Source organism: Bombyx mori, chromosome 5, assembly GCF_030269925.1.
Source record: "Bombyx mori chromosome 5, ASM3026992v2".
Taxonomy (NCBI): domain Eukaryota; kingdom Metazoa; phylum Arthropoda; class Insecta; order Lepidoptera; family Bombycidae; genus Bombyx; species Bombyx mori.
The window spans coordinates 18,578,599-18,605,728 of record NC_085111.1 but is presented as its reverse complement, the minus strand read 5'-3'; the positions used below and the strand labels follow the sequence as shown (position 1 = coordinate 18,605,728).

Genomic DNA, 27,130 nt, shown 5'->3' with positions numbered 1-27,130 from the left:
ATAATTGTTATCAAAACGTGTTGTTATGCCACAAATTGTTAAGATGTAATAAATTTCTCCTCATGAAGAAGAAATTACGAAATTAGCAATCGCCATTTCGAAGATAGTAACCGTAAAATTGTCTTTTATTAGATATTGCTTAAAAAATTTACTAATAGAAAAATGAAGATAGAAATGAGTCGTCTATTATCAAAGGTGGCAATCTGTGCATTTGGACAAAAAAAAATTATTGATATGTCAATACAGATTGATTTGAATATAATCGTCTCCTTCAAAGAATTTATTTATTTATTTATTTATTTATTTATTTATTTATTAATCTGTGCATTTGGACAAAAAAAAATTATTGATATGTCAATACAGATTGATTTGAATATAATCGTCTCCTTCAAAGAATACGGTTCAAAACCTGCATTAAATAAAGGTTAATAGTTAACCTGTTATTTATCTAAGATGTCGTTCCGAAGAGTTTTGTGACTGCCGATGGAATACAAAGTCAATAATTCGTTTTTCTGATTTACCAATCATTGTCCAAAAGTCAGATTGCCGCCTTTGATAATAGTCGACTCAAATGACAAGTTCAAAATCATGAATGGTTTTCTTGCTTCTTCTCTTGCTTATCAGGAACTTAGTTAAATATCAATTACAAATTTCCCCCGAACAACGAGCATGCAATGGGCTTTGGGCCCTTCCTTTTAATTCTACTATGGGATACTGACTCACTTGATGGTGAGTCGTATTGTACTGTACTTATGCTGATGCTTATTGACACCAATAATGTAATAATCTTCTGAAACATTGTTTTAAAGAGGATATGTCATAGAATTAAAAAATTCTAGGATAAACTTATTTTAGTCCTAGATGAAATGTGGCTAAAATGATATTTAGAAATGCATTGTGTATGAGTATAGTTATTAAAGGTAGTAGGAATGAGCTTTGCGCTATTGCTGCAAAGGGTGGGTGGACTGTATTTACAGATCCTGACTGCCATTCATCTTTATCAAAAATATTGATAACGATCAGCTACCCAAACTGGATCTTATGCGTATAGTGTCAGATTATCACATCATAATTTGCAGCCCTGACTTATCTGTCAAATCAGTGAAAATTACCTTACCAATAAATATAAATAAAATCAATTTATTTTGCTTGCACACCATAGAGGAATAAATGTCTAACAAATAAAATGGTATAAAAAATGGCCATAAAAATTGTTGTATCATCAGATTTTCTAATGAAATACGTACTCAACAAATGTTCACGATTGACTTCCACGGTGAAGGAATAACATGGTGTAATAAAAAAAAAAAAAAAAACCGCAAAATTATAATTTGCGTAATCACTGGTGGTAGGACCTCTTGGGAGTCCGCACAGGTAGGTACCACCACCCTGTCTATTTCCGCCGTGAAGCAGTAATGCGTTTCGGTTCGAAGGGTGGCGTAGCTATTGTAACTACACTGAGACCTCAGATTATATCTCTAGGTGGGGGGCGCATTTATACTGTAGATGTCTTTGGGCTCCAGTAACCACTTAACATCAGGTGGGCTGTGAGCTCGTCCATCCATCTAAACAATAAATAAAAAATTAAAAAATTGTTATGTAATTGGAAGATTTTTTGCATAATTGTAATAAAACACAATAATATATTTATAATCTCAATATATTGCATATTTCTACATTTAAGTATACAACTAAATGCTGTATGTTCTACATGACTAAATTATAATAATATGTATATGTATGAAAAGTACATATCATAGTTTTGTATTTTAATAATAAAATCACATTAAGTATTTGTGTTTAACCTATATATTATCGTGGCTTTTTGTATTCGCCTGATTCCTCTGAAGAACCTGGAATTAAAAGTATTCAGGTTAGTGAGAGCTTTTTATAGTAATCATAATTTCGTGTGTCAATTTACAATATGCTACTATTACTACTACAATAAGTATTAATTGTGAAAATTCATAAATATTGCAAATTTTAGTAGACATACTACAATTTTCCGCAGCAGTTTTAGTGAGTTTAAATTGTGATATTTATCTCAAAAAAAAAAAAAAAGCGATGAATGTTATTCCAATACAATTGGGGTAAAATTGTACCTTTCAACCTTATTCATATTGTATTTCTGAGTTCAGGTATTATATTTGTCTAACGGGCAGTGTCCTACAGAAAAAAATTATACTTTTTGCTTTATTAAAAATAACAGTGAAATGAATCATAGCTTGCGGGCTACAGTTATGAATTTCTCTGGCAATTGTGTTCAAAGTCGAATGTCAATCCGTTAATCTATTTGTTGGTACATCAAGCTTATTGATATGGATTTATTTATTACCAATACAAAAGGATCCCCTTTTATGTGAAGCATGTATTCCATGAAAAAAGCTTTCCCAAAGCATTAAGGCTCTGAAATCAATCATATTTGAGTGTAAGATAGAGCATAAATTTTTATGAATATAAACCACAGGGGTCTTATAAAAGGATCTCAGATAATGATAGTCAGCCTGGCTTAGAATCAGGAGACACTACGCAACCCATTGGTTGTTAGTCCGTTACAGTTTAATATACATTTTCATCTTCCCCAGACGGCAATCGTTTTTTTTATTAATTTTAGCTTAAGGCCTTTTCTTTTAATGTAATTGTTCACTAAATTACAATGACAAAATGAAACAAATACGCGTTGTGTATAATATGAATGAATTCGGTGAATAGGGTCTAATTGTATCCTGTAATTGTGACGGGCTTTGAACACAATAATTGTACATTCCATAACCGTGGATAAGATGACTAACAAACCTATATAACAATATCAGGTATGGATTCGGTGCGGTGGATGTGGTGGGGGCTACACACCAGGAGGTCGGTGGCAGGCTCGTCCCCGCCAGCCGGGCTCGCGACACCGGCCGCGGCGACACGCCCCCCTGCACTCCCCGCGCCGCCCCACCTCGCAGTGGTCGCCGCCCAGCCCCGCCGGGCACCGGCACTTGTTCACGCCGACACAACGACCGCCGTTCAAGCATGGGATTACACATTTTGCTGTCGAGAAAACATTAATTCAACATACTAGCTCAACTGTCGTATCGCTGAAGTGTAGACGGGTCTGGGCACGAACTACGGACACGGTGTTTCCCGAGCGCTATGACATATCCTTCTTCAAACGAGGCTTGTGGAGAGTACTTAACGGTAGCAGCGGCTTGGCTCTGCTCCTGGCGTTGCTGAAGTCCATGGGCGACGATAACCACTTACCATCAGGTGGGCTGTATACTCGTCTGCCTACAAGGGCAATAAAAAAAAACAATCTAATATGATTGCCAATAAAAAAATTATTTACTTAATTGATATTAACAATGACGCGGATGACAGTTGCATTGTAGTTTGGGAGTCTTAACGACGAAAGGAAAGATCTTCCACCGAGCGGATGATATTGCTCGGTAGACCGACGGTCCGCATGTTGTTGTTCGGAACTTGTATATAATAGGTATGCGCTTTATCTTGAAAATGTCGTAAGCGAGATTCAGGCATCTGTCAATTATCTTGCGTTGTATGATGGCTACCCGCCACAGTACTAAAGCAACCCGATCTTACAGCGATAACCAACATTTCGCTGGGCGCTCTATGTCCGTTTATTAAATCTTACGATCTTTCTAATGCTTCTCGAACTGCTTTCTCTACGTTTTCTATAATCACCCGAGACGTACACGTAAGAAACAAGGTTATATTTAGATTCCAAAAACCCGAATACCATTTGTTATAACAAGGAGGCTCCGGTCGGAAACCGAACATGGACTCCGCAGAATATTACTGAGCGTCATTGTACACTTGAACTGATCACTAATATAGCGATAATTTCTCTAAATAATATATGTACAATGATGTTTATCCCCAAACCAGTGTTGTGATGCGGACATTTCTATTAATATCGTTATAATTTCTACAATAAGTAAGGCAGGCCGAGCCTCCTAATAACCCAAACAATTACAGATACGTACAAAATTCGCATCTCCGTCCGTAATGTCCTTTAGGACAGAAACAGGTATCCTTCTGGATACATTTTCCACCGTTCATACATTTCTGTGCACATATACCTGAAACAAAAGACGACACTGATAAGATGCGTAATGAATTGTTAGTAGGGTGCTTTGTGAGCTCAAACGAGTAGGTTCAGTGTGCTGGTGTACAAGGAATAAATTTTTTAAATGTCGAAAAAATGCAGTTCGTAATTATTCATTGAAGAATATTGAAATATAATACAAAATTAAAACACTCAAAATCGTCTCCACGATTCAATAAGATCTCGGGAAATGCCAACCAATAATTATGTAGCTACCAATGATAACTTGACAAATTTCACTCCCCCCTCTAAATATAGTCATAGTTAGAACTTGTAGACCTAACGTGAAATACTCTTGTGCCACGTCAAACTTTCAATCATGATGAGCTTTTTAAATTCCATAAATTATACGGTGAAATTGTGAATCTATATTTGAGCGTCGTGACAAATATTTATTATTTAAAGGCATTAAAACATTCATTGTTTTCATTAATTCACTCTTGTGGTCGGGCTTTTAGATAAACATGCGATCACCACTGATTCAACACATCAGATTGGCGCACAGCAGCAGTCGACCTTATTGGAAGAAAAATCCACACGTGAGTAAAATTAATATGCTTTTATTAGGTTTATTAGCTTTTAAGTCGTCGTGCACTAAAGGATAAGACGTCCGGTGCATTCGTATCTAGCGATGCATCGGTATGCGGATCCCGCAGGCGGGTACCAAATTTTCTAATGAAATACGTACTTAGCAAATGTACACGATCGACTTCCACGGTGAAGGAATAACATCGTAATAAAAATCAAACCCACAAAATTATAATTTGCGTAATTACTGATGGTAGGACCTCTTGTGAGCCCGCACAGGTAGGTACCACCACCCTGTCTATTTCTGCCGTGAAGCAGTAATGCGTGTTGGCTTAAAGAGCGTGGCCGCCGTTGTATTATATGTAGAATTGAGATTTAGAACTCATGTTTCAAGATGGGTGGCGAAATTTACATTGTTGATGTCTATGGGCTTAGGTGATCACTTAGCACCAGGCGGACCGTGAGTTCGTCTACCCTATTTATATGTAATTTATTGAGTAGCATTATTCAAGTGGTAGTATTGATTATTCATTGAATAAATAAATTTACGCTGACATTGTTAGTCCACATTTAAATTTGGTTCAAAACACAAAATAAAAATAAATAATTCACACTACACCAGTAGGTAGGTATTTACATTCTCATAAGTTTCCGATTTTGTCAACTAAAGCAGCTTTAAAAACTCACTACATTGTAAAGGTTAAAGTTTTCAATAAAAAACATATTGAAATGGGAGCCTTATTTTCCAGTTAATTGGTGTCCCCGAAATCCTAGCTATAAAAAAAAAAAAAAAAAGCAAAGACTTTTGTTCGTTTAAACTTTGTTCTCAAGTTTTGTCTCCGTCGTCACCGTGTGCGCGGTCTTGTATCTCTACTAATAGTAATTCGAGGTCATTACTACTCAATTAATTGAATAATTTGTTCGAGCAATAAATGTATTTCCAATACAAATCAATGTTTCATATTCAATTTCAATATGTACTAAAAAGCAATAAAAAGGGTTGACAACTAATAAATCTGTTTATTAAACTATTTGAGTATTATATCACGGAAAACTATCTCGAATTTTCTGAATGCCAAGGTTCAGTGGTACTGGCCCCAGGATACTTATCCCCCCCCCTCCTAAAATATCAAACAGTTGACAAAAAGTTGTGTTTGAAAAAGCTTGACCAGATAATCCGAGTGGATCACGCCGGTGAATTGGGCGCGGACCGCATCTACGCGGGACAAATGGCAGTCTTGGGCCGCACAGCTGAAGGACCCCTCATCCAGCACATGTGGGACCAGGAGAAGAAGCACAGGGAGAAATTTGAGCAGCTCATCAATGAGTACAGAGTGAGACCTACTGTACTCACTCCGATATGGAATGTGGCAGGATTTGTATTAGGAGCTGGTCAGTTTATTCATAGTAATAGTAATTATTATTTTGCGATAAAGTAATTGTTTCCTAACTTGAATTAAATTAATTTCACCCCAATTGAAGACCTGGCCCAGAACATTATACTTTATATTCAGTGCAGTAAAATTGTAAATATTTCATCCTTAAAAATTTAATATAGTTGATTTCTTTATTTTATTATGATAAAATATTATCGCATTTGTACTACACTTGATTTCATTTGAACAGCTTTGAATTGGCTGGACACAAACGTGTGTCGTCTCAACAAGCCGACCTCAACGTTTCAGGCACAGCGCTCCTCGGCAAAGAGGCGGCCATGGCCTGCACCGTCGCCGTCGAAACGGTAATCGTTGACCACTACAACGACCAGCTGCGTACACTGATGCAGGACCCAAACGTGGACAAAGAGATCCTGGAGACGATCACCAGGTTCAGGGACGAGGAGCAGGAGCACCACGACGCGGGGCTGCAGCACGGCGCCGAGCAGGCCCCCGGCTACCGCGCGCTCACCGAGCTCATCAAGGCGGGCTGCCGGGCCGCCATACAGCTCTCCAAGAAGATATAGGACCGGGCGTCACGCAGAGCGGCAATACAAATAATAAACGAAACCTTGTAAATATTGTACATACGTCGTGTGGGCGCCGCCGCCAGCCGATAGCGTAGTCGTCAGTGAACTTGAAAATCACATATAACGGATTTTTTTCAAGGCATCATCTACTAACTAAGGAAACACTGGCTTCAAAATATTGTCTATCTTATTTAATTAGATTCTGATACAGTTAGAGAGCTAGCGGGCCCGGCACTGCCTCGGCAATCTAGACTATTTAGGAAAAGTGGCGTTTGAAAAACATCTAAACTAAATACAATTTTAAACATATGATATGGTATATTATATCATTCGCCCAGGACTCCCACTGGGTTCCGCCACTTGTGCGTGTGGCGTCACCGAGATTGTTCAACCCGGGACTGCACAGTCCTGGGACTGTCCGGGCTATCGGGGCTGGTGCTGACGTCAGCGCGCTGCTGGCACTCGCCTGAGAACCGAATCTGTCACAACAATACATAAGCACTGTTCTCTGTGGTCACAGAAGCAGAATGTTTCTTTGAGATATAATCATCATCCCAGTCCGTTCTCAGTATTACAATATATAGTAGTGCGTCACTGAACACTAATACTGTCGTTCAGAATGAATAAAACACGTTGTATCATCCCGGGTAAGAGTGGCTCTCCTCACTGTGGTCGATGCACCACTAGTGGACATCGCGAGCTCGCGGACACACTCGTACTTACTATTCCGGATAGAGGGGGCGTTGCCCGGGTCATATTATTTACCGTGAACAAAAGTATCCCACCAGCTAGTTAGTCCGGACTATGAATAATATATCTGCGAAATGTCATCAAAATTTTCACATTTATGTATATTTTAGTATCGATTTTTTTCTCTGTTTATAAAAAAAACATAACTATTATTAAATTTGATTAATAAACAGTATTCGTTTTGTTTTTTCTAAAATACACTTCTAAGCCACGCGTAATTTTTAATATAAGATGCTGTTTGAAGTCGTCGTGGCCTAAAGGATGAGTCGCCCGGTGCGATCGTGTCAAGCGATGCGACTATGCCGGGGTTCGAAACCCACAAGCGGGTACTATTTTTTGTAATGAAATACGTATTTATTAAATGTTCTCGAATGACTTCCACGGTGAAGGAATAACATTATGAAATACAAATCAAACCCGCAAAAATTATACTTTGTGTAACTACTGGCGGCAGACGTGCTGTGAGCCCGCGCGGGTAGATACGACCTCCCTGCCTATTTCTGTCGTGAAGCAGTAATGCGGTTTGTATGGCGGGGCAGCCGCTGTACTATAGGATTAAGACTTAAAACTCGGGACAGCATTTACGTTGTTTATGTCTAAGGACTCCGCTGAACATGATGATGAAAGGCGATTGCATGCAGCAGAGATGCGAATGTTGCGATGGATATGTGGAGTAACGAGAATGGATAGAATAAGGAATGAATGTGTTAGAGGAAGTATGAAAGTGGCACCTGTGACAGAGAAGCTGAGAAGTGAGCGTTTGGGATGGTATGGACATGTGATGAGACGAAATGAACATGAGGTTGTTAACAAAGTGCTAACTATGAATGTGGAAGGCTTTAGAGAAAGAGGTAGACCTAAGAAAAAATGAATGAATTGCGTGAAAGACGATATGTGTAAGAAGGGAGTGAGCGAAGAAGTGGTATATGATAGAGGAGTATGATAGGAGAAAACATGTTGCGCCGATCTCAAGTGACTGAGAGAAGGGCAGGAGAATGATGATGATGAATGACTCCGCTAAAGACAGCAGGTGGGCTGTGAGCTCAACCACCCATCTGTACAACAAGGAAAAGTTCCGTTGCACTTGTAACTCACTGCGAGTTCACAAGAAGCCCTATTCATCGCCCTGTATACATAAGTTTCCTGGATATCTGGACTCGCACAGTCGTCAACTGAGTTGGATATTTTTACTCGTAGGTTAGTGACGTTTATAAATGTTCAAGGGCATCCTCCATGTTAATAATAGGTAGGTTAATGTAATTGTTTAACGTATAATGTTGTGAGTAAAATTATTTCCTTACATTATAAGGTATGTTGTATAGTTGTAAGGACCATTGTTTACAAGTTCAGCACATTTGTCTTGCTTAGTCGTATGTGCGCACGATTTGCTTATATGTTGCAAGCCAGTTTTTTTTTTACTTGTTGTTATTTATTGTGTATCTTTTTAGCTTGTGATGTGTATTGTGTGCCTAATAAACATATAAACATCGTGAGTCGATCGGGAGACGATCGGGAGAGTAGTGGTGGTGGTGGTGGTAGCGCCTACCTCCCTCGCAGTGTCGGCCCTGGTAGCCCTGCGGACAGGAGCAGAGGCCGGGCGCGGTGCAGTTGCCGCCGTTCATGCACTGCGGGTAGCACAGCGCCGTGCGGCAGTGCTGCCCCATGTACCCCTCGGGGCACTGGCAGATCTTCTCCTCGTTGCACCAGCCCTGGTTAGCGCACTTCTTGTCGCACTCCGGGTCCGGCCCTGAATGTACACGTCATCAACATCAGCGTCCTTATTAATGGTCAAGGTCATTACGACGGCTCAGATGAACTCACTGACCGATTGGCCATTAACCCGGTACATGCGTTTTATCAAAACAATTGCATATTTGTCCTTAGTTTCGTCTTTTAAAATAATCTAGAGCCCTTAACATCTCTGCAGTCAAATAGGGTAGAAAGAAGCGAAGAGCAGTGGAGACTTAATAACTTCGGTTCATTTTTTTTTTTCAGTATACAAAAAATAATGATAGTGTTCTAGAATTGTGTTTTGATGTTACGAAACTTTAGGACTAAAATAAGGCTTTGCTAAAATTGGAAGTTTAAAGAAAGAAAGAAGATTTAGGCGGCCAGTACAAATATGTTTCAATTATCAGTAAATAATAATGACATTTTATTGTGATCGAAAAAATCACTTTCATAGTTCAATCTTTCGTTTATTTAATTCAGTGTATAAGCACAGTCGTAGTAACTTACTGCACGTACAAAATTACTTGACCGATCTGCACATCTTGGTATGATTAAGAAATTGCGCGAATAAAAGTTTTTTTCATTTATTCGTACATTTTTTCCATAAAAACATTTCGTTTTCTTTTATATATTAATAGGTCTCAGAGAAGTACAATGTCGTTCACAATAAGTCAAGCAATCCATACAAACCTAAAATCGCAAACGTAGTGAGCAGAGGCGTCGCAGTCCCAGCTAAACAGCAAGCTCGGGCGAAGCGTCCGGAAAATAATGCAATTTGTTAAGGCTGACTTGAACTTGCACTGGTATTTGACGGCTTAGTACAAGTTACGAGACAGCATAGTTTAGAAAAAATATCTTTATTAAATAATGTCGTTTTTAGATGATTGAAGCGAGTTATAGGTATGGAATGTATGTGAAATTTAAAAAACACTGATATGGAAGTATTTTATTGTGAATGTTTATTAGTAAAATGTGTTTGGCAGGGATATCTCTAAATTGTAGCACAGTTTTTAACTGTCACAACACGAGTAATTTAAGAACATTACTATTAAAGTCTTAATTTTAGGTCAAAGGATCGTGCACGAAAAGGTTCTTCAGTTATTTATTTATCGAAGTATAACTGTATAAGATATCTTACTATTACGCTTTTCCCATCAACTGTATGTCCTGTCATCTGTTGCAGCATGTGGTGTGGCAAGAAATTTATATTACAGAACTCTCTAACAGTTATCTCAGGAGTTTAATGTGGGTCCGCACCGGTAGGTAGGTATTACCAACTTGTCTATTATCATTGCAAATACGTGCTTAACGTAATTTAGGGTAGAGACGGGCCGACCGAGTCACGCGGCTAAAATTGGCAATGTAAATGGAAAATCGGCGGGACAGCAAGTGAATAAAATCATTTGGTTGCAGAGCCTTGACTATTTGCCATCGAGTTTGGAGATTGCAAATTAGTAGCCATACCGACCAAGAAAACAAGATTATAGGAATCTCAAAGTGACCCAGTTATTTTTAATTGTGGTGGTTATGTGAAGGAATTTGTCATACGACCAACCGCTAGGATGAAATCGATGTAATGATCCATTTCTCTTAAAATAAATATCAACAATCTCCAAACGCTTGAAGGAGGTTACACATGATGCTAAGGCTGGCTGGTACTTTGCACAGAGAGTGAGTCTGGCTGTCCAACGAGGCAACGTAGCCAGTATCTTGGGAACTGTGCCTCCTTCAAGCGCGTTGGAAGATCTGTTCTACTGTGTGGGTTGATGTATGTTAAATTATTTTGATTTGACTTTTTGTTAATAATAAACGATAAATTAACTTAACTTCTAATATCAACAAATGAATTTTAATATAATGAAGAAAAATATTCATTACATTAAAATTATCAGATAATTTCCATTTTATTATCTTTTAGTTATGTTAACAAGTGAATGACGCATGACGATCCCTGCCCAACAACATTTTCTTTTGCGACTATCCCACTCACTACCCATTAATGTGTTAATACTTAGTTAAAGCGAAAGCACAATATGCGCTAATTATTTTATGACTGTACAAATAAAAGTTATAAATGATTTGCTACAGTAAACTTGAACTACATTGGCGGGCCACGTCTCGGCACATTGGACTCAAACTTATGCGTCGGTGCATATTACACGTCTGCCCGGTTCGATATGAGGCCGATGCAGCGCATACCCCTGCTATTCATTAGTTTCTAACTTCACCCATCGTTCATCCTCATTTAAAGCTCTTGTTATAGACCGAACCAGCACTGACATATAATACGTAGCTGGGCTTAATGTTAACTATAGTCTGTCGGATAATCTAGTCCAGCTATATTAGAGGGGTGCCAGAGGTGAAAAGTGAAATGGCAGTGCATCGTACTGAAATATAATCTACAAAGCCATTTTATATCGGCCAGCAACTGATAATAATCTTGGAATGGTTCACACAGCTGGCGTGAAACGACGCATGTATCCAATGTAGTTCTAGCTTTTTTCTTAAGCGTAAAAGCAAAGAATGACACACGAACGGGTAGCACATGGTAATAGAAGAGATGTTATTTAAAAATTACAACGATGAAACTTAATTAAAGCGTTATGCTTGTGTTTTTAAAGTTGTAAGTTTAGATCAATGTAAGCTTTTGTAGTAAAATATTGGATCACATAACAACGAGAATTGATGCCAATTTTTTTTAATTTGCGTACTCTATTTTGCCTTTAATTATTTGGTTCCGTCTCCTCCTCAGTACCAACCTCTCTGGGCGCAGCTGTAGGTGAGAGAGAGAGAGAGAGATAAAGCTAGGTATACTCTCTTCAATATTTTAATGATTAAATCGACTTTCCCACCACTGTATAAAATTATTCAATATTTTATTTTTTAATACACATAATCTTTTTATTTCATTTTTTATTATAATATTTATATTAATCAATTTGAGAAAGAATTTAATTCAAAAATTGACATTCAAGGCTCATGTTTTATTGCTTTATCCAAGAATTTGTTATAATAACGAATAAAATTGATTGAAACGGCGTAGTCCACTGGAACACGTGTGGAAAGAAAAACTTATTTAAAGACCAAAATGCACATGCAAATGGTTTGGTTTTTGCCATTTTTCTATCTGACACAAATTGAGCATAAGGGCTGGGACAGAATATCGAAATATTTGAATTGTGTTGACGTAGTTTCTGCATTCCGCAAGGTTCATACGACAAGCAACTGTACCTTCAATTGCTAACTTTTCACAAAGACTATCTAACATTTGCCTTCCGCATGTGCTGCAATACTTTGGTCATATAACAAGACTATTTATTGTATAATTGAAAATCCTAGCAGTCGTAGCCGTTAAGACAGCCCGACCACATATCTCTAGTTCACAGGCGCTTGTACTACTCCATGGCAAAGACCGCAATAAATGGAACCATCTAGAGTAAATAAATTAATAAGTGCAAGAGGCTGTGTCGCGCACGATACGCACATAATTATTTGAGCTAAATTCCCCAATTAAATATAATACCTATCTAACTAATCAAATGTAATCACTATTTTTTTTCTAGTATGTGTAGACATTAAATTTTTTGTTACTTAGTGATAAAGTATTTTTCAGGATTTCATATTTCTTAAAATTATACATTGTATTTTTTAATTTTAATTTCATTGATGTAATTTTCTAATTTCAAGATGTTTTCAATTATTGCACTGTCGAATATACATATTCATAGACCTAGGTTTCATACTTCAGCAATGAAGTAGGAAACCTATGGAAATGAAACGTCAACCAAAATTTCGTGCCACTGTGACGTCATCTGGCCACAAAACATGGCGGCTTTAGTGCTGTACAAAAGATTTCAATGTTATCAGGTTTTATCGATAAACGTTCTTGGCTCATTTTATTTTAAATATTGTTGAGTATTATTTATTTGTAGAATTTATACTTTAATGGGAAGTAAGTAGGTATATTGTTATGTGCAAATATGATATGATTTAGATGGGTGAAATCTAAGACAAGTTCGTCCTTCGAATTTGCCAAGTAAACGATATGATGATTTTTAAAAGTTGCTACACTGATTTTATAAAGTTGTCGTTTGTCGCAAAACATAAAGATATGGCGTAGTTCAAAGCCATCAGCCCATTTCTAGCATGCTAAATGTTATCGTATTTTGAGTACGTGTTTTTCTTAGACTATTACAATCTATTTTAATTGTTTTGCTGACTCTAAAGTCCGTAACATACTACCGCAGCGCACCCCAAGGAAGGTGCGCCGCACCATTTGAATCACTTTCGCTTGAGAGTGATTCAAATTTTAAACTTATCAAGGGACCGCGTGAAAAAAAAAAACACCTACAGAACATTTATTCATTAATTACAAACGTCATTCCTTGTGACTTCCTCTCTAAAATCACTTAAACACTCACTGTGGAATAAAACTATTTTATTTAAATAGTTCCGAAGAGATTTTGTCGGTAGCCTTTTTCCCGAAATATCTAAACAGAATGTCTAAATATGTTTTGATGACATATTTTAAAGTGGTATTTATGATTAGTGTCATGATCAATAGATTCCGACCGAAAAATGGATTTTTCGGGCTCCATAATGAATTTAAATACATATAGATAATAGTTTTAGGACATCGACTTTCTTGAGATCCTATAAAATACGTTTTAATTATTATTTTTGTATGTTTTAAGCATGATAAATTATGAAATTTTATATAATCAATCATATTAAATCGATATCATAGTCAATAAATAATGTACAACCCAAAACAGACGGCCGAACTGACGTGACAATGACATTTGGCGCGCTAAACATGGCGGATTTTCGGCCTCATTAGACGGAGACGGAGATATTTACGTATATTCATGTTTCATTTTATGTACGCACTGAAATACTGTTATATTGTTTTCCTGCGAGTTAAAGTGCTGAGTAAGAACGAGATAGATATATGTTTATGTATGTGCCTTCAAAATGGGTGCTATTTATATAAGCAATTGTACGTATAGAACAATATGTCGTGTCCCTACTATATAGGTCTATGTACTTCAGTGAATATACATATTTATAATTGAGGTGACATCTGTCATGTACCTACTTATTGTCAATTTGTCAATGTTATGTATGACCACTTTGTTGGTGCAACTAAATAAATGAATAAATGATGGAGAAGTTAGATCCCACAGACTGACCATTACGGCCTATCAACTGATGATTATTATTTAAAACAGTCATGTTTTAGGTCACAGGAATGTCGATATATGCTGATAGTCTGTTCGGTTATTTATTAATAGAAACGATAATGGTGTTTGACCCCGGTATAAATTCCCGTTGTTATTTTATATAATTTTAATGACAATAATATGATTGTTTTTTTGTTTTGTTATTACTATTGTATGTATGTACGAAACAACAAAAAAAAACACAAGCAAGTAATGGTTAAAAATGCGTTGGCGATACAATACCTGTCCTTTCTAAATACACACCTCTATGTGCGCATTCCTTCTTTAGGTTTAATCTTAAAGGGGTGCCTTTTAACGGCAGTCCACGTGCGTTTTTCAGCACTAAACCTATCTCAAATGTTGCTACACCGCTGCTGTTGCCCACGCACGGCAGTATTATACTGAATTCTGTAAATTTTCATTTTTATATTGCCGTGATAAACAGAAGTAGAGTACCGACTAGGCTTTTTTAATTTTTTTTTATTGCTTAGATGGGTAGACGAGCTCACAGCCCACCTGGTGTTAAGTGGTTACTGGAGCCCATAGACATCTACAACGTAAATGCGCCACCCACCTTGAGATATAAGTTCTAAGGTCTCAGTATAGTTACAACGGCTACCCCACCCTTTAAACCGAAACGCATTACTGCTTCACGGCAGAAATAGGCAGGGCGGTGGTACCTACCCGTGCGGACTCACTATAGGTCCTACCACCAGCACTCACCGAGACAAGCTGTCAACTTTTCAATAATAATATTATCTTAATAACAGCTGTCCTGCTATTCAATTCGGTACACATGAGTGTTTTGTAGCAGTAATATGCGGATGTGGTCTCACAGGTATTTCGGCCTTTAGTCCAGAGAGTCAGTCGGACTCAAGTGGATTGTAATAGAAAATTAAGAACCATCGAGATGTTTTAAATTCTTAAGCATCTTGTTTTTTATGATCGAAGGACTACTAACCGTTACCAGGAGTTTATCTGAAATACCTATATAATCATAGCCGTCGAATTGTTGTCACAATGTATTAACAATGTCATTGGCATCGGCGCCTATGCTCATAAAAGACCAGCATATAATTTGCAATTCTCACCTTTAGCCGTTTTTGGCACCCGCCCCTGCGTCTTTATCGACAGCACAGGTGCTTTCAATATTTTGAGATCAGATGACTTCAAGGTGTCGAAATTGTAGTAATATCTCTTCTTCGATTTCCACGTGAAGTTTACGTAGCCAACTTCGGAAGGTATGATCGGGAGCTTATTGGAAAAGTTCGGGTCCAGCACGTAGGGCGAGACGTGACCGTTCACAATGGCGAACACTTGCATTGATATACCTTTAATTTAGAACATGGTTTCGTGATTAATTTCTTTCGTTCAACCTCTCCATCAGCGACATCTCACAGTTATCTGTAGTCTACAGAAGTTCGACAGCATAAAGATATTTATTTAAATATAAAGCGCTGTATATTCACCAGGACATAGGCTCATTTCTTGATGATATTATTGGCGTTAGCGAGTCCCATCTGGTTCTACAAGTAGCGAGTCCACGTGAATGCTGTCGCTTTTTTGAAATACGAGATGAACTTACAATTCTCGTTGCCTTCAAACAAGATTTGGTGCTTATTTTGCTACAGAAATGTGCATTAGTAGTGGTAGCAACCAGTACAGGATCAGTGTGCTTAGTGCGAGTTTTTTAACGTTCTCGATAGCGTAAAAGTTAACTCAAATTTGTAGGGAGTTGGAACGTTTGCCTATGTTTGCCGCTAGGGGCGCTGTTCCAACTCCATACAAATTTCAGGTAATTTTCCGAACGCTATCGAGAACGTTAAAAAACTCGCACTAAGCACACAGAAACTATGTACGTAATAACTACTTCAGCTAAAAAGTCCTAAATATGTATGGCAGTTATAATGTTATATTTGTCAGTTTTAATGTCAATGTTATCTTACCACTGAACATCCGGACCTGCCTCTCGTCGATCCACAGCGAGATGTCGTGCTGTTTGATCGGATCCCTGAACTCCCGGCGACCGGCTCCGAGCGTGAGCGACATCACCAGCACAGCTCCTGCGCAGAGCCGCGCCCCCATCGAGGCCGATCGCCACATGCTAAGCAAACATTACGTACGTGTTATCATTAGAACACGTTCTGTGTCTCTTGTTACATGACGTCTGCGCCTTGGAACTGTGCGAGTTTTTAATACGCTTTTATTAGCTTCAGACGTATGTATGTTAGTATGTAACGGAATCTTTGAACATGATTTTGACCCCGGACTAACTCGAAATTTGGTATACTTATTAGGGACCGATAACAATACAATATTTAAAAAAAAATTAAAAAAAAAATTGGAAAAATTGAAATTTAACTACAAAAAGAAAAATAAATAAAAGTTAAAAAAAACTAACAAAATACGCTTTTATAGAAAATCCAACTAAAAAAGAGAAAATATAGAAAATAAATTTTAATAAATTTGAATTAAAACTAGTGTAAGAAAAAATGATTTTATTGTAAAAAAAAGCGTGGGGTGCATGGTATCAGTAGCTATAAATATTTTATGAACAGATATGAGTAAAAGGGTTATAACTCATGTCTCATAGTGGGTGGTGACATCTAAACCTGGTCCAGAAAGGGCGAATTCGCCGCGAAATGTTTCGCGCGAAATCATTGGCGCGTTAGTGAGATACTAGGCACCAATACATCGCGTCCACAAGCATCGCGCGAATTCAAAATACCCGCGTAAATCGCTTGCACTATGCCTTACGTTGTTGATGTCTATAGGCTCCGATGACCACTTAATACCAGATATACCATTAGCTCGCTCACCCATCAAAACAATAAAACTTTGTCGTCTCACTCGATGGTTATCATTAATCAGTGTTTAATCAAAATTCTACGTTTAATGCTTATTGTTAGCCTTCTCAATTTTTTAACATTTGAATTATCAAAGTTCCATCAATTCATCATAACTATTATTAATTTAAAGTATGAGACACTTGAGACTCAGCACAGACTACGTAAAGAATATTATTTGGTGAGATTTAATTATATAGGTACATATGAGTTTCTAAGGTTCCCACCTTTTAACTTCACCTTGAGAAAATCTGCTTTTTTGTGATTGGAATAGACGTAGATTGAGTTATGCGTGACATATTACAAGCTGCTTAGAGTCAAAGAGACTAAAATTTAAATCGAATTGATTATTCAATTCGTATTTAACTGCGCATCGTGAACGCTCATCCCAATATGGAACTTTATTGTACACACGCAGTGGTCCGGCTCGTTATTCTAATCAGTTTTTCGATTCGATTATGTAATCAAAAAAATTCTCGAGTGTGTTCATAGAACCGTTTGCAGTTAACCTAACATCAATTATGCGCGTATAAGCGGCGTGTAATCTGTTTGTCGACCGCCACACAACGGACGAGGAGTCCCATCGAAAACGTGACAGAAAAAACACTAAAATTATCACATTTAACATAATTGATTGGAGCATCTGGGACGTGCCCCGATAGTACAATACTAGCAACGTGAGAAACGGACACGGCCAGTAAAAACTGAACAACTTCATTAAATATCTTCTGTCAAAAACTTTACGGTTTTTTTTCCTCGCTCCCGATGTCAAATTATACGTACAAAAGGTGTTAACGAAAAAAAAAAAAATACAGTCACAGCTCTATGGCTTAAAGGGGTGCTCAACCATTGTGTACATTATTAGTTTGATTGTTTTTAATTTGATTTTGTGGTAAAACATTGTACTCCTTGTACAATATTTCTATACGGAATTCAACATTTATTAGATCAAGTTTCTTTTTTATCTTTTAGGAGAGCATGTGAGCACGCAAATATTTCGTATGTTTCATTAAAAATTCATAGATCCATTAATACTCCTATTATAAATACGAAAGTAAATTTGTCTGTCGCTATATAGGTTCAATTATTCAAATATTCTAGATCCGGCTTGTACGAACTCTGGTTTTTCCCATATTTCCAAGTCAAGTCGGCAGTTGACGGTTGTTTACATAAGTGTATCAGGCTCACCACAAACAGGGAGAATTGGCGATTACTTGTCAGGCACAAAACGTCTGCCCACAGCAATGATACTGAATGACAACTACGACCACTCTGACAAGAGTGATTTGACAAATAATCTAGGTTCAAACCTAAGGAATAATATTCTTCTCAGCGTGACCATCGGTCACGGCCAACGCGATAAATAATGTATAGTAGTCCACGCGGGCGAAGCAACTGGCAAACAGCTAGTGTTTCATTTTAGATTCAAAAAACCAAATTAAGGCTGTAATTTAGTTTATACTTGTACTTTAAACTAAAACAGTAACCACACGTTTTTAGGTTGCATTTGAATTTTTAGTGAACCAACAAAATATATCTAATTTTAATATTTATGATAGATTTTTATGAGCACAAGAATTTAATTTCAATATCAAGTTTAATATCAAGCCTTTCAACATTACCCATGTTATTATTAAAATAATATGAAATAAGCGATACGTGCCACAGCGGGTTTTCGTAGCTCAGATGGGTTTTTTTTTCTGATAACATTAATGTCACGCTTTATAATCAAACATATTTTAACTACATTCTAAAATTTTGAATACATGTAATTACAAGAAATAATGATAACCGTTAAACAATTTTACGACGTCAAGCTATTAGATCATTATAACGAAAGAAAGAGTTTGTTTGTTCGTACACTGGACTCCAAGTCTCATCCAGATCATTAGCTGCTCATTTCAGACAGTCAACCTTTCATATGAATATAGGAAAACTATTCGTGGGACGGGGGACGTGTGAGCCCCAACCTGTCTATTTGTGCCCCAAAGCCGAAATGCTTTCCAGTTTCCAGTTTATAGTGGGACAGACAAATTAAAATTAAGGCTTAGACTTCATGCTTGAAGACCGGGTGGCGGCATTCACGTAGCCTATGGGCTTCGGTAACTTAAAACAGAGTTAACCGTGGCTCATTCGTGGCTCATTCTCCATTTCAGCAATAAAAAAGAAGAAAAAAGAAATATGATTTTGTAAATGTTCATATTAATAAATGAGAAATTTAATCCCACTAACTAATAACATATTGCATTACAAAACCACAAACCATTCTATATTTGGGTTGTGTTAGTGTGTGTGTGTAGTGTGTATAGTTAGATTTTGAGTTAAACAATATTACTTTAGTGGGAATCGTGTCGATTGCACTTAGTGTGTTAGTCTTAATTTATTTATCGTACCTTATTTATATTATTATGTACTTGACGTTTCGAATCACGTCGTAATTAGTAATTACCTATTGGCATGGCAATTAGATGTCTTTGCGTTATAACGAAAATAATTGTGACCCCGTTGCTTATTAGTCGCGGTAGGTAATCGAAATTGAAACGAATTACTTCGCTCCGCAGGCTGTATCAATTAACATTCATTAACCTCTGGTCTGTTTTACTTATGAACTTAAGCGCAAGAACATTTTTACACACTTAAATATATAGGTAGGCAGCGGCTTGGCTCTGCCCCTGGCATTGCTGAAGTCCATGGGCGACGGTAACCACTCACCATCAGGTGGGCCGTATGCTCGTCTGCCTACAAGGGCAATAAAAAAAAAAAAAAAAAAAAAAAACTTAAATATATTCTTAAAAGTATAAAATAATTCGATTAACTACAAAAAACAGCAGTACTTTAGCCATGATTAATTTTGAAATACACAAACACGTAAAAAAAATACTATGTACACGTCTAGTATTAAATGGAGTGCTGTGAATTAAAATAAAACGGAGAGATCGGTTCAGGAGGCAGCCGCGGTCGTTCACACATCCTGCTGCGAGATAACATATAGATATGTACACATGTCAGCACATTGCAGTTTACCTAAGCCGATGTCAGCACATTGCAGTTTACCTAAGCCGTGTTTGCATAGTGACACATACACGGCGGGTGTGCAATATCATATCGGCTTGTATTAAAAGGACACGGGTTAATGCTTACGAGCAAGCCGCGTGTGGGAAGGTTACGTCATCAAACCAGAAATCAGTGTGCCGAAAGGCATCTATCAGCCTATCTTATAAATAAAATGAAGGTATAAGTGCAGCGGTAGAATGCCCGTGCCCAGTAATGGAGACGCAACTTTGTTATAACAAGTAGGGCTGTCTCACAACAAATAATCTCGTCGCTCTTATCCCGCTAATTAAAATTAGATTTCGTTTGTAATGCCTGTAATTTTAAGCGCTCATAAGTGAACAGGAGGTAGGTATATATGTTTCTAAATAATAGATACTCTTTTGTCAAATATGCATGAATTAAATTCTGAACTCTTGCTTGTAACAATATAATATACAGTATGAAACGAAATTGTTTTCTAATCAAACAAACAGGAAAATAATAATTGTTAATATAAAATATATGTATAGTGTCCATTGCTTGCTCATTATGTCTGTAATAACTTAACGTTATAAAAACACTAAAGTCTATAATTAACTACATTTGATGAAAATAAGAAAAGTCCAAGCTTTAAATGAGATTTAACTTTTTACATTACAACTTGATATCCCATCGAAATTTGGAAACATTTTTAAATTGATATTTCGATAACGCGCAAAGGTACAGTACCCCTGGCCAGTGCACTTGTTAGCTTCACCCGCACCCGATACCCGTCCGGGGAACAGGTAACAGACAAAAAATAAAATATATATAAAGTGCGCCTGACGACAGGCACCCGTCCCGTCCGCGGTTAAGGACCGCTGTTCATTGTAAGATTTTTTTCTTTTATTTTATTGATTTGCTATCAAAACGGTTTGTCTTCATAATAGTTCTTAAAATGAAACCGATTAGTTAAATTCTATTTGTTTAAATATTAACTTATGTCTTTGAACTACTACAATTTTCTTATTTCAATTAGAAGTACAGTATTATTCAAATCGAAATTCAACTTCAAATTACAACCGAACCGAAACGAAATCAATTAGAGTCGTAAATAAATAACTGCCAAGATGCAAAACCATAAAGAGCCGGTTTGTGGGATCCTTCGGCTCTGGAGTTATAATTACTACGCTTAACAATTTGGCGGGTCGTTACACCTGACAAAATAGCTTTTAATGTTATTTAAAAGTAAAAAGGAATCAGCAACATGGTTTCTTTTAAGATTAAGAATTATCGAATGCAGACAAACAATTCCGAATAATTGTGACGACCTTTTTTAACGTGACCTTTATAAAACTTTTAAACGATGTTTTAAAGGTGGGTATTAAATTAGAATAAAATACTTTGTTTGATTGTCGGTTCCGGAACAGTTTGCTTTTCTAATTCATGGTGTCGGTTCACAACACCATCACGATCCCGTGAAGGCAGCCCTCTAATAATAACGTTCCTTGTTTACATTTGGAAGATAGCAATGTTTACGTTTATCACGCTTTAATCTTTTCCTATTATTCAACCCGCGGGGCATACGCACTATTAATATGATAAATAAATGTTTTTAACATTGATCTAATATTTAAGCAATATTATAATTGGTTTTTTGAATTGAATAATATCTGTGAATAAAAGATTTCTATATTTTATGGAATGGGATCAATGATCGTTCACGAAATACTCTGACAGTTCGCAATACCGCCAAAAGTCTCGTTAAGACAGTACCTGAACTTGTTCGTCCTATTATTTATGTTTAATCCCGGAGAGCACTGCACAAGTATTCATAATTGTTGAACACGGCACACCTCGCGAACTCACTACTGCTTTAATTACAGAATCTAGCAACGTGCCGCTTTGTCGACGGTTGAGCGCAGACTGTCCACGCGTTGTACTTTGAATTCAAACTTTTGCCGATCCCGAACCGAACTAACTTGATTCACGTTTCTTAACTTCGACCGTTTTGAACTTTAACGCAAAAGGAATAACGTGTCATATGAGACATCGAAGGACGAGGGTGAATTCTTGCATAAATCATTTTAATTCGTGACTCAGTTTTGGCAAGTTTCAGACTTCGCAAATCAATTGGAGGCGTGCATTGAATGCAAACGAGGTGCATTAATGCAACTTTGTAATGTGTAAATCTGCAATATTTTGTAAAATGAACTATAGCTATATCCGATATTTATCAGTGGATTGATTCATTCTCCTGGGTGGGAACCTCTGCGTCTGTGGAGGGATTTCGGTTCCCTCTGTATTTTGTACCGTATGTTCCATGGGGAGTGCTCTGAGGAATTATTCGAGATGATACCATCATCTCGTTTTTACCATCACACCGCCCGCCACCGGAGTAGAGTTCGTCCATACTACCTAGAGCCACTGCGGTCATCCACAGTGCATTTCCAGAGGTCTTTTTTGCCACGTACCATCCGGCTATGAAATGAGCTCCCCTCCACGGTGTTTCCCGAGCGCTATGACATGTCCTTTCTCAAACGAGGCTTGTGGAGAGTATTAAGCTGTAGGCAGCGGCTTGGCTCTGCCCCTGCCATTGCTGAACTCCATGGGCGACGGTAACCACTCACCATCAGGTGGGCCGTATACTCATCTGCCTACAAGAGCAATAAAAAAAATACTAATTTAAACTGAACTTCTTCTTTCGATGTTTCGATAGCGCATATTTGAAAGTAGTCATCGTCATAATTCTACAGAAGAAGGACGTAGAGCTTATCCGGTATGAAAGCTCAGGAACTATGGACAAATTTCTGTCTTTGTGGCATAATCCGTATGTTTGTCCCACAGGTACTGTTCTGAAGGCTCTGCTCTGGATGTCGACCTAATGTGGGCTAGATATGAAGAAATATGTACGGTCAGATAGATCTTAATTTCGTCTGAAATGGAAACCAAAATTGCCACCTGGAAACCTATTAAGCTTCACCATAAACAGTCGTCGAAAGGGCTCAGACGGTAAGGACGTTTGCTTAGCCTACTGAGTTTCTCCCCGGATCTTCTGAGTGGGTCGTGTTTCCGATCTGGTGGTAGATTCTGCGAAGCACGGCTCTTGCTTGGGTTCGTGTTAGCAACATCGTCAGGTTTGAGCCCCGTGAGCCCCCACAAAGAACCTACTAGTTAAGGTTACGCTGATACGGTCTCTCTAAACCATCAGCTTAGGTAGGAAAAAAAAGCGTTTACTAATAACTGTTAATGCCCGAGCCCAGCTGCGGTTCGGACTCCAGGCTCGCTGAGAAGATCTCGTCAGAAACTTACCGGGTTGATGGTATGCGTTGAGTACCACGTGTAACTCATCGACGAACATATCGAGTGCAATTAACCTGACCTGAGCTTTAGATTTGGTTGCTACTCGCTTTAGAACTAGAAGCGTCTAACAGCAGTGCGTGTGGATCAGGTGAATCCAACAGGACGGATGACTAATCTACGGAGCTGGTGGTAGGACGTCTTGTAGTACCTAGGGTAGGTACCACTATCCTGCTTATTTCTGTGTTTCGATTTGAAGGGCGGAGTATTGTTCATGTAACTGGGATCCGATAACCACTTATCATCGGGTGATTCATGAGCTCGTCCACGCATTTACGGATTAAAAAAACAAGTCTGCATTTTAAAAGTTTTTAGTCAATAAAACAGCACTCACGGCAGACGCTGTTGTAACCAAAATCAATACTAAAAAGAAGTTTCTAGACTGGAGAATGTGTTCCACTAATAGTTTGTACCAAGCACCGTACAATAATACGCCTATTGTTCCATTCCTATTTTAGGTCACAGCTCAAACCCAGTCTAAACAAAACGTAATAATTATAACAATGGCTCATACTAACAGGTTAATGGTATTGTAAAGTACGTTCTTACTGGTGGAGTAAGATTAGATTTCGTCCGGTGTGTAGCGTACAGCAGCTGCGTTTCGGGGGAACGAGAGCCCTATATCACACCGAGGCGACGGAGACTTCAGTGTCAAAAATCTCGGAGGATCTTAATTATGGTTATGGTTTGAAGCTTCTTTTTTTTTTTCTTTTTTTTATTGCTTCGATGGTTGGACGAGCTCACAGCCCACCTGTTGTTAAGTGGTTATTGGAGCCCATAGACATTCACAACGTAAATGCGCCACCCATCTTGAGATATAAGTTCTAAGGTCTCAAGTATATTTACTAACAATCACGCCACATTAACTAGGCCCGTGCTAAGTTCATAAAGAACTTGTGTTACAGGTGCCAGATAACGGAAATAAATGTAAGATTTTTATTATACACATACATATATTTAATATACATCCATAACCCTGGAAAAGTCTTTATATTTATCATACAAATATCTTCCCTTGGCGGGATTCGAACCCGCGACCCCCTTGTGTAGTGACCATGTCACTTACCACTACACCAGACGGCCGTTAGTTACATTGGCCGTTAGTATAGTTACATTGGCTGGCCCACCCTTCAAACCGAAACGCATTACTGCTTCACGGCAGAAATAGGCAGGGTGGTGGTACCCACTCGCACGGACTCACAAGAGGTCCTACCACCAGTAATGCTTCTGTGGCGTGACGGGTAAATCGCCAAATGTACTCGTCTTAATTGCCATGATTGTGTCGTGTTCAAATCGCACTGCACCACACGTCTCGTCGCGTTGTGCCACTACAACGTTCAGTCCGCGAACAAGACCGTAATTTTGGCTTCTGAAAAGGTGGAGCTCATGCAAATATTTTTCACGAAAAACGGAGGTTTGTATTTATTTAAGGCCATAGCAAACCCGGCATAGCTGTGAAAAACAAGCTCTCAGAGTAAGGGACCCATGTTGTCGTAAAAGGTATTTGAACGAATGAAGAAGCAATGTAAATATATTGTTCAATTTAAGTTACACCAAATTTTAGTATTTCCCCTATTGACTAGGACTTGACTCCCAAAGTCGTCGTGGCTTAAAGGATAAGACGCCCAGTGCATTCGTATCTAGCGTTGCACTGGTGTTCGAATCCCGCAGGCGGGTACCAATTTTTCTATTGAAATACGTACTTAACAAATGTTCACGATTGACTTCCACAGTGAGTCAGGTCATAAGTATTGTCACACAGTAAAAACTTTTCTTTTAGAATGCTGGCCACAAAAAAGTTTATTGAAATTTTTAACATACTGAAAATTTTGAATATAACCAAAAGATTCGTTTATCGTACCATCAAACGATACAATGAAGACTCTAGTGTAGATGACAGGTCAAGAAGTGGTCGCCCTCGGTCTGTTAGGACTCCAGTAGTGATAAAAGCTGTGAAGGCGCAAATTCAAAGAAATCCCAAACGTAAGCAGAAACACCTGGCCCTTCAGATGGGGTTAAGCAGAACCACGGTGAAAAGGGTGTTAAATGAAGACTTAGGGCTTCGGGCATATCGAAGAAGAACAGGACATCGTTTGAATGCTTGTCTAATGGACCTGAGACTGAAGAGATGCCGCGCTTTGTTGAAGCGGTACGCGGGAAAAAAATATCGGGAAATTCTTTTTTCGGATGAAAATTTTTTTACCGTAGAAGAGAGCTACAACAAACAAAATGATAAGGTGTACGCACACAGTAGTGAAGAAGCGAGCAACCGTATTCCGCGTGTCCAACGAGGTCATTTTCCATCCTCGCTCATGGTATGGTTGGAAGTTTCTTATTGGGGCTTAACAGAGGTACATTTTTGTGAGAAAGGTGTAAAAACGAATGCAGTTGTGTATCAAAATACAGTCCTGACGAACCTTGTAGAACCTGTTTCTCATACCATGTTCAATAATAGGCACTGGGTATTCCAACAAGATTCGGCGCCAGCTCATAGAGCGAAGAGCACACAAGACTGGCTGGCGGCGCGTGAAATCGACTTCATCCGGCACGAAGACTGGCCCTCCTCCAGTCCAGATTTGAATCCGTTAGATTACAAGATATGGCAACACTTGGAGGAAAAGGCGTGCTCAAAGCCTCATCCCAATTTGGAGTCACTCAAGACATCCTTGATTAAGGCAGCCGCCGATATTGACATGGACCTCGTTCGTGCTGCGATAGACGACTGGCCGCGCAGATTGAAGGCCTGTATTCAAAATCACGGAGGTCATTTTGAATAAACTTTAGTGTCATAAGAATCTATGTTTTGTTAAGTTCATTTTGGTATATGAATGGTTACATAATGAATAAACTTGTTTCAATTATTTTACATTAAACATGTTACAGAATTTATGACCTGACTAGGTAACATCGTGTAATAAAAATCAAACCCGCAAAATTATAATTTGCGTAATTACTGGTGGTAGGACCTCTTGCGAGTCCGCACGGAAAGGTACCCCCCCCCCACCCTTCCTATTTCTGCTGTAAAGCAGTAATGCGTTTCGGTTTGAAGGATGGGGCAGCCGTTGTAATTATCTGAGACTTTAGAACTTATATTTCGAGGTGGGTGGCGCATTTACTTTGTACATGTCTATGGACTCCAGTAACCACTTAAAACCAGGTGGGCTATGAGCTCGTCCACACATCAAAGCAAAAAAAATTGGCTAAAACTGCAATTTTTTGAGAAAGGTTTTTATGCACTTTCTTCAGAATATTTTATAACCGTAGAATTAAGGGGAATCACATTGTGGTTATTAATGGCTGTGATAACCGCTCAGCACGAGGTTTTTTTAGGATAAAAGGATCATGTTTGTTCAATCAAGCGTTAACGCTTAGCCGACTCGAAGGTTCACCAGGTGGGGAAGGTTTGCTAAGAGCTGTCAAAGCGCCCTTAGAGGTCCAACAGCACAAGCGAGTGCATCTACTTCTGGAATCGCGACCCGTTGAGAAGACGCGGCGGGAAACTCGGCTGATGATATAGGCTATCTTGGTCTTAGTACCCGGGAAGTGTTTCACCTTAAGCGGTGTTGCCAATCCGTTATCACAATTTAGATAGAAATAAAACAAA

The 27,130-nt window shown here is 38.3% G+C and overlaps 2 protein-coding genes across 4 annotated transcripts; one reads left to right on the top strand and one right to left on the bottom strand.

The window, feature by feature from the left end:
- Positions 1 to 172: 172 nt before the first annotated feature.
- On the top strand, positions 173 to 7,049 carry LOC100101152 (ubiquinone biosynthesis protein COQ7-like protein; the record flags this gene model as incomplete). The annotated part of the gene is given in 5 exon segments (NM_001099608.1): positions 173 to 225; positions 343 to 729; positions 4,570 to 4,650; positions 5,803 to 6,031; positions 6,325 to 7,049. Coding segments are annotated over 4 exon segments (591 nt in total). The 3' UTR covers positions 6,603 to 7,049.
- On the bottom strand, positions 1,643 to 22,112 carry LOC692919 (Wnt inhibitory factor 1 precursor). Of its 3 annotated transcripts, XM_038010823.2 has the most exons (9): positions 21,943 to 22,112; positions 16,255 to 16,412; positions 15,400 to 15,639; positions 14,573 to 14,716; positions 9,777 to 9,818; positions 8,902 to 9,102; positions 3,990 to 4,085; positions 2,854 to 3,036; positions 1,643 to 1,853 (listed from the first exon to the last, which is right to left on the bottom strand). In XM_038010823.2, exons 2-9 carry the CDS (start codon positions 16,409 to 16,411, stop codon positions 1,813 to 1,815), a joined length of 1,104 nt encoding a protein of 367 aa, XP_037866751.1. In that variant the 5' UTR covers position 16,412; positions 21,943 to 22,112; the 3' UTR covers positions 1,643 to 1,812.
- Between the last annotated feature and the right edge of the window lie 5,018 nt (positions 22,113 to 27,130).